General features: G+C 35.5%; 1 protein-coding gene across 5 annotated transcripts; it reads left to right on the forward strand.

Moving 5' to 3' along the window:
• Positions 1–6281: 6281 nt before the first annotated feature.
• Positions 6282–8352, forward strand: LOC106336678 (HVA22-like protein i). Of its 5 annotated transcripts, none has more exons than XM_013775590.1 (7): positions 6282–6327; positions 6872–6912; positions 6984–7082; positions 7156–7212; positions 7301–7364; positions 7449–7661; positions 7749–8352. In XM_013775590.1, exons 2-7 carry the CDS (start codon positions 6881–6883, stop codon positions 8157–8159), a joined length of 876 nt encoding a protein of 291 aa, XP_013631044.1. In that variant the 5' UTR covers positions 6282–6327; positions 6872–6880; the 3' UTR covers positions 8160–8352. The 5 variants fall into 5 exon arrangements, with proteins under 5 accessions (XP_013631044.1, XP_013631041.1, XP_013631042.1 ...); XM_013775587.1 differs by lacking the exon at positions 6282–6327 and adding an exon at positions 6334–6551; XM_013775588.1 differs by lacking the exon at positions 6282–6327 and adding an exon at positions 6334–6474.
• Positions 8353–8930: the final 578 nt, after the last annotated feature.

Genomic DNA, 8930 nt, shown 5'->3' on the forward strand with positions numbered 1-8930 from the left:
ATAGATATCGGTTTATACCTATTCATCGATGAGAAGCATTTCGAGGCCGATAAGCACCTTCGTCTGAACATTCCAAGCCTCCCAAAAGTGGATCAACCAAAACCGAACCTCGTCTTCATGGGGCCCGAACGTCACGTCTTTGAAGGTAATAACCTCCCCTACGTTGTCGGAGACGATAGCTTTGCCTTTATTGCCGGAGGAGACAGAGGCTCTGCCCCTGACGCCGAGGTTGAGACTGAAAGAGGCACCGGTTTTGCCGATTGGTTTGATCGGACTCTTCGATTCAGCCGTTGCGCCTTTTGATTTCATCGGATTGTCATCGCCGGAAGAGACACCGGTTTGGGCGACGGGTTTGACCGGACTGGAAGGGATCGCCGCTTCGCCGTTCGTTTTCACTGAGTCGGAAACACCGAATAACTTGATCGCAAGGAGCAGTTGAAAGGATAGAACAGTGTTTGATGAAAATAGAACATCGATTAAGAGATCTATATAGAATCTCAGAGGGAGAAAGCGATAAAGATCCATTAATGAGATTAAAAGTTTAGAGGAGTGGGGAAAGAATTGATTGTTCGCGATAAAAGATTCGTGAAACGTAGGAAACGAAGAAGAGGAAGAGAAAGGGGATCGACGAAAGAAGAAGATGAAGAGAAAGGGGATCGAGGATCGATTTTGAGAAATTAGGGTTGGTTCTTCGCGGAAAGGGGAAAGGGAACTTCAGCGCTTCACAGGCTTCCCGGGCATTTCGATTCCGAACTTTTTCGGGCTGGTGGAATGCGAGGCCCAAATGACAGACGCAGAGCTTCTAACGTGGCGAAAATCTGATCTCCTATTGGTTGATTTTTGGTGAGGACGTGGACACTGTGAGAGGAGCTCTTATTGCCCTTTTAGTATTGTATTGATTATCTGTGTTGTGTGTGTATGTGAGACAACACAAAAGAGAAAGATGTGACTAATTTTTTTATTCGAAATCTTTTCTTTCCGTACGAATCAACTCTATTTATAGTGGAAAGAATAGAACACATATACTTTGATATGAAAGAAAATATAGACACATATACAATGATAAGGATAACAAAAGTATTAATAATGGTACAAGTGTCCATGAGGAGGATGATCAAATCCATAACACTCCCCTTGATTATCCACCTTCTATTACGTACTGCTTCGTTAAATACCTTACCATGGAAAAACTTCATGGGATAAAAACCATGATGAAGAAAAAAAAGTACAATGAAGTAACATCCCCTGATAACGATGGACGTAGCTTTTACTTCACATGTCACACGAAGCGCATTCTAATACCATTGATGTGTTTTCAGAATGTTGTAGTGGGAAACGGCTTTGTAAACAACTCAGCTGGATTATCGCATGACTGTATATACTTTATGTCTACTTCTTGATTTTTCTTGAGCTCCCGTATGTACGGAAAAATCTTATAGGAATATGCTTTTTTCTGCCGCTCTTGATATAGCCTTTTTTGAGATAAAGGACACAAGGCGAATTATCTTGAAACACTTTTATTCACTCTTTCTTAGTACCAATTCCACTTATTTCTTGTATGTGATGACTCATTGACCTAAGCCACAAACATATTCTCGACATGCTTCGTGAAGTGCTTTAGTTTATGTAAGATTTTAAGAAGTCGCACCCAGAGTTTGTTTTTCGACCAATTATAAAAACGTATCCGGTTTGTGATGGAGCTTTATTAGGATCTGATCAATATTTTGTGTCTGCAAAACAAACCATACCAAATTCGAGGTTTCTAGGATAAATCAATCCTAAATCAAAACATATCTTAGAGATAACATATATTTTCTCGACTCCGTTCCAATGTTCACGAATATGAGGTGAGCTGTATCTTACAAATAAATTAGTATCTAAAACTATATTTAATCAAATATAACTTACAAGAAACATAAGCTCATATATGCGTTATTACCATTAACATCTCCAAAGTACTTATTTATATAACATCTCTTTCAATAGATGTTTGAATTTTGGGGATATATATCTTAATCTTTTCCTCTTATAAAATTTTTCATCCCAATTTTTTTATATATACGGCTTGTTATAACTCGTTATTATATAATACAACACGTTACAAGTTATGTTTGTGAAAAGAACGAGGTAATAAATATTTATATTCCTATTTATAGAAGATATTATATCTCACGTGCAAATATAAAAGCTCTCGTGCTGATAACATATTATATTTGTGAAAACTAGAGATAGAGTTAGTCCTGTGAGAGAGAGAGGGTGACTTTAAATTTCTTTTTGATTCTTGATTATATGATTTCAACAAAACTAAAATCCTATTTGTATCGGTTGACATACAGATATTTACAAAATGATATAATAAAATATAGGTGAATTGATAATCATTAACTCTAATATTATTTTCAACAGTCCCCTTTAATTATCTCTCTTATAGTATGTACTGTCTCGTTAAAAACCTAGTCATAGAAAAATCTGATGGGACAAAAATCATGACGAGAGAAAAAAAGTACAATGATGTAATCTCCCCCTAAAAATATTGAACATAAGTTTTTCTTTATAGGTCATGCAAATGACGCATTCCAATACCATAGACGAGGTTTCAAAATGCTTGAAATCTTAAACCTTTCAGTTGAGTGCCTTCGGTCCTCTCCCACCAAGGTTTCGAAGAGTCATACTAGTACGAGAAGGTAAGTTTGAGCTAGCCTTCGTTGAACGTATATGCTCGACGTCCACTTCTTATTTTTCTTGATATCTCATATTTAGGAATATGCTTTGTTCTATCATTCTTAACATAACTTTCTTTGAGTTGAACGTCACAAGCCAATTATCTTCAAACAATTTTGTTGGCTCTTTTTTGTAACTATTTTGCTTGCTTCTTATATGTGATGACCCATAGACCAAAGCCATATACATTCTATACATGTTTAATGAAACGCTATTGTTTCCGTATGATTTGAAGAAGTTGCAACTGGAGTTTATTTTTGGGAACTCTATTAATTGTGGTTCCACCAATAATAAAAACATATCCGGTTTGCGACTGATCTTTACTAATAAATATCTTATATCTGCAAAAATCGACCATACCAAATTCTATATTCTAAGATAAATCAATCCTAAATCAAAATATACCATGGAGAGAACGAAAATATTCTTCACGCTGTTCTAATGTCCATGAATAGGAGGTGAGTTGTATCTTGCAAATAATTTAAAATTATATTTAATTAAATACAACTAACAAGATACATACGCTGATATATGCTTCATTACTATTAGCATTTTCAAAGTATTTATCCATAACATCTCCATTCTATGTCCAAAGAAATACATCATGAAAGTGATGATCTAGATCTAAGGTCTATTTTTGAATGTTAGAAAAGATATGACTCGGAGATGTTAAAATGGTCATACAAACTGAGTTATTCTTCATAAATAAAAGGAAAGTCTTTGGACATATATTTATAACACTTGAGAATCTAATTCTAGTTGGGTACAAGTCAGTATTCATGAGAAAGATAAATGAATTCATAAGTAAGATAAATCTATTATATAATGAGGCAGTTCCCTCTTTCCTAAGGCGACACGTTAGCATTTTGGTGGGTCCCACTTTTAAAAAATGTGAAAAAGTGTCAAGCCTGTGGCTCGAACCCGGGTTATTGAGATATAAACACCAACATTTATACCACTAAACTAAAGGATACTTTGTACATTGATGGCCAACTAATATATATATATATATATTTATGATGGTCGGAAACCTTTGCTTCTTCGATTTTCTCTGTGGGCCGGACCTACAAGTGTATTATGAGTTTTATTTTTAAATGAGGTTCATCACGTTATATGAAAAAACAACAATTATAGTTTTTCCACATTGTAAAATGTCTTCATTTAACATGAGTTAGGGTTCTTTTCATCATTGTCTTAGACAAGTCTGAGTTACAGAGTTGCGCTGTGTGTCTGTTCGTAATCTTTTTTTTCACCAGTGAACTCTTCATCTCCCCATCTTAAATCGCTTGATCTTAAATATTCCTGATTTGTAGCCTTTCTGTAAACCCTATATATATGATTCTCATCTTTAATGAACCCAATCTGCATCTCCACAAAACTCATTGATTCCTCTTAGCTTTACGATCTTCTAGAAAATGTCTCTCTACCTCTCCAGTTCCTCAAACCGGCGTTCACGGCATCCGTCATTCAACCTTCGAATCTCTTCGTGTTGGTCGTAGTAGTCAGCATAGCCTCTAACCTCCTCGCTTATGGGATTCCCTGAACTTCAAGAAAGACAGTGAGTTTATGGGAATCACGTTTCTCTTCTTTGATGAAAAGGTAAGCTAATCTTCGATTTATCACACTTATTTAATATAATTGTTTTTAATTGATTTCCTGATTCTTTGTTAAATAATATTATTTGCAAATTCCGTGGTTCATGGGTTTATTCCCGCCGGACGTGCTAATCATTACATGCCATCTTTGAAAGTCGGTTCCATTGTGAAAGTCGATCGTTTTGAGGTTTCTAGGTGCTCAAGCATGTACAAGATAATTGATCATCCATTCCTCATTTGTTTCATCTCACCAACTATTATTTATGAAGTCATCACGGGTGCTCCTGAGATCAATCTCCAATCATAATTACACTGTTTGACAATTTCCAAGTGATTACGAACACAAACCTAGAACTCTCATGTATATTATCATATTGCATCTGGGTTTATATTATGTTTCGTTATCATAACAGATATTTAAACTCGCAGATGTGGTTGGGAAAATCCAATTTGTCCAAGGTTCTGGCCTTAGCAAAGAAACAACTCGAGTCGTTATCCGTCTCCTCATTGATCCGTAAGAAACAATCAACACACAATTCTCTTTATATTATTATCTATATTGTGCTAACATCAATAATCAAAAATATTTTCTACCCAAATTCTGTGGTCGTCTATTTATCTCCCTTACTTATCAAACTAATTTTATACAAAATTTTATTTTACATCTTAAAAGAAACCACAACAACCCAAACAATCAAAACACCAAAAACTAGAATTCCAAAAAAGACGAATCATTAATGATCACCTTTCTTTTTTTCTAATCTTAGGAATAAATTTCAAAACAAATATACCAAACAAATCACCTCAACTAAAACTCAACGACAAATACATCGAGTCAGCTAAACAAATACAAACTACACGGCCAGCTATTTAACAATTTACAAACTTACTTTCGCATCGAAGAAGACGAAGACGACAACCAAGATCAGTGAAATTACCTAAACAAAAAAGTAGAGTAAGTTATGAACTCTGATAAATACAACTAACAATGATTTTTGTTTACATATTACCCATCAAATAAAAGATAAACAAACACATCCACAACATGAGATACAATAGACAATCCCGACAGACACAAAGGCGGCAACAACAGCTTCACCTGCTCACTCCTCTTGTCTTATAAAAATAGCTTACATGTCAATGTCAACATGCCAATGCTATTGTCTTCTTATGAGAAATACATAAATTCGTTTAAAACTCATTAAAGCCCAAATACTCAGAACTGTCACTCATTTTATAGTTATTTCTACAAGTCTTCATGTATTTGTTTTAAAGGTCCGGTAAGAGCAACAAGTTTAAAAATAAAATAAAAACATATAACAAACATAATAAGGATAATAAAAATTATTGCTTAATACACACAACTAAACTGGAGAAAAAAATCCAGAAACAAAAGGTACTCTCAACAACTTTAATATAATTTATGTACTCTCAAAAGTACAAGAAACAAATTAAAAAGGCAAACAAACAATAAGTCTCAGTGACACAACAAACAACAACATGAACTATATTAATCACATTACTAACACAGTTTAGTCCTTCATAAGTGGAGAACAAAGCATACACAGATCATCATCACAACTCTAATCCCATAACAATAAAAAAAACTTGAAAAACAACTCAAAACGCAAAATTCACAACTACAATAACCTTAGCAAATATTAAGATGAAACAAGAACTCTGTCCAGCAATGCCCCTAGTGAAAAGAATGAGGTAACACAATATAAAACCCGATTAGTTCAGAGACGAGGAATTGATTTCGAAAAAACGTATTCTCTGGGAATAGATGTAATTTATGTTAGATTTTTATGAGTCTTAAGGATATCTAAAAATCTTGAAATGCAATATGGATAATCCTTCTTCATCAATTTACTGAAAAAAAAATAACGGTGTATATTAGAATATTGTAAAATAGGAATTATATATTATACTATATTTGGTCAAAATTGCTTTTCAAGGGGGACTGCAAAATCATCCATAACTTCAACGAGACGCGATTCAAAAACTTCAAGTAAGCAAATCCGGAGAGAGAGAGAGAGAGGTGATTTTGAAACGGCTTTTTTTTTCTGCGACGGTCTATTCTTCTCGCCGGAGTTAACAGCTGTTCTTCTCACAAGTACACTTTCCTCCGTCGGGCAGTTTCCGATCTCTCGAACCGGTGTTCTTCGTTTTCTGAAACTGAGAATCTGTGGCTTTTTGATTTACTGTCTGCTGCTGAATCATCATCATCATCATGTAGCCTGATCGATTTGTTCTAGTTTTTAATCTATTTGTGTGTTCGTTAGTTTTAATTTACTTTATTCTTTGTAAGATATCTATCGATTTCCCTTCTGATCCAATTTCTTCTCAGTCATGTGCTTCTTGTTATCTTAGAGGGTTATGAGAATTTGTTATCATTCTACTTGAATTGTGCATCTCTGCTAATACTAAGCTCATTTCAATTATGGGAAAAAAAAAATGGATGAAGAATAGGCATATCTTATTTTTTCAGATTACAATAATCATACTAAACACTTGAATTCTCATGCCAATTGATGATGCTTTCTTGTTTTCAGTTCTTCGAGATGATTGGATCGTTTCTTACGAGAGGATTGGTGTACGAAATCATACTATCATTTGTTTTTCTTAAATGATATTGGATGGTGTTGATTTAGCCCCTCTTTGCAGGATGTTGTTGGGTTATGCCTACCCTGCGTACGAATGCTACAAGACTGTTGAAAAGAACAGGCCTGAAATTGAGCAGCTTCGCTTTTGGTGCCAGTACTGGTATATACTCTCCTTTTCCTTCCATGAGGTTCTCAAAATGACTTTACTAACTTCAAGTTAACATCGGTTACAGGATATTGGTCGCTTGCTTGACAGTCTTTGAGAGAGTTGGTGATGCCTTTGTTTCATGGTGGGCTTTCTAAACATATTCCTCTTGATCTCGACCATGTCTTTTTTGCTCTCTCTCTTCTTATCTTGTCTCCATTTCTTCTCTCTAGGGTTCCAATGTACAGTGAAGCTAAGTTAGCATTCTTCATCTACCTGTGGTATCCTAAAACCAGGGTATGTGTTTCATTTGATTGAAGTAGGAAAAATACTGATGTCTTTCTATACCTACATGAGTCCTTTTTGTCTTTGATTGTTCAGGGCACTACCTATGTCTACGAGTCCTTCTTTAGGCCATATCTCTCACAGCATGAAAGGGACATAGACCATAGTTTGTTGGAGCTAAGGACAAGAGCTGGAGATATGGCTGTTATATATTGGCAACGAGTTGCAAGCTATGGTCAGACCAGAATCTTTGAGATTCTCCAGTATGTTGCTGCACAATCAACTCCAAGGCCGCAGCAGCAACCTCAGGTACGATTAAAACAATATCTGATTGTGTAAAGTAACTAAAAATACTCGATTCGTGGTCTGTCATATTCATATTCATTTCTGATTCAGAGACGTGGAGGCAGAGCTAATCAAGTTCATGTTAAGCCTAAGAAATCCCCTAACGTTCAACCAGAATCTGAAGAAATAGCGTCGTCTAGCTCATCTTCAAGCGACAGTGACGGTAATGATGCTACCGGTAAAGAAGCAGGCCCTTCTAAAGTTACTTCTAGACCAGCCACAGATACCAAAAGCGCGGGTATCACTCAGTTTGTAGAAAAGTTAGTCTCTTCCCCCTCAACCCAATCAACCACCCAAGCGGAAGCGGAACCAATGCAGATAGAAGAAGTGGAAGCAGAAGGGGAAGCGGAATCACTGAATGGAAACTCGAACCCGGAAGTTCCAAAGGAGACGGTAATGGAGCAGACAATCAGGATGACTCGTGGGAGGTTGAGGAAGACGAGGTCAGAGGAAAGCCGTTGAAATAAAAGGTTCCAAAAATTGTTAACTAATTTCATTACACTTGCCTCTTTGTCTCTATGCTGCTTCTAGAATTATGTCGACAGGAACTAAACTAGTGGGGATGCTTGTATGAAAAGTAAATCTGCATGTTCTTTTCTTTCTTTTATTCAATTCGTTGCGTTAGGTGTAGCAATGGCACTCTTTGTTTTGTTTGCTTCTCCTGATTTGGTAGAGTAATTCAGTTAAAAAAAGGTACAACTGCTGAGAGTAGAAATTAAGCAAATATCAACCATAGATCAAGAAGTAGTTATAGTCAAAAGTTCTGTTGCACCTAATCATGTGATGAAATGACAGTATGAAACGAAATTAGAATAGTTTATAACGAAATTTAAAATTAGGTAGCTAGCACTGAGATCACCAATAAAGCTTATCGGTTTGGTCATCTATGGTCTTATTGGATCCGGGTGGGTTTGGGGATATGTCTCGATTTCCGTTTTCTTATAAAGATTTCATATAAGAAAAAGAAATCGAGACAACTGCCCAGTTCTCTCCCTCAGACGTTGAACTTTTTCTTGTCTTTCATATAGAGATTTTCCCTTTTTATTAAACAACTAACTAGGAGTTAACCGGCTTCACGTGCGGAGCTATTTTGATTTTCAAATATTGACTATATAGCTATTATTTTGGACTTTGTATTCTGAAAACAACAAAATTTTGAATCGTATGTTTGTGTGAATATATATTTTCTTAGAAAAAAATAGAAAACTATACATTTTTCAGATACATATTTGA

The sequence above is a fragment of the Brassica oleracea genome, chromosome C4 (genome assembly GCF_000695525.1).
Source record: "Brassica oleracea var. oleracea cultivar TO1000 chromosome C4, BOL, whole genome shotgun sequence".
NCBI lineage: Eukaryota > Viridiplantae > Streptophyta > Magnoliopsida > Brassicales > Brassicaceae > Brassica > Brassica oleracea.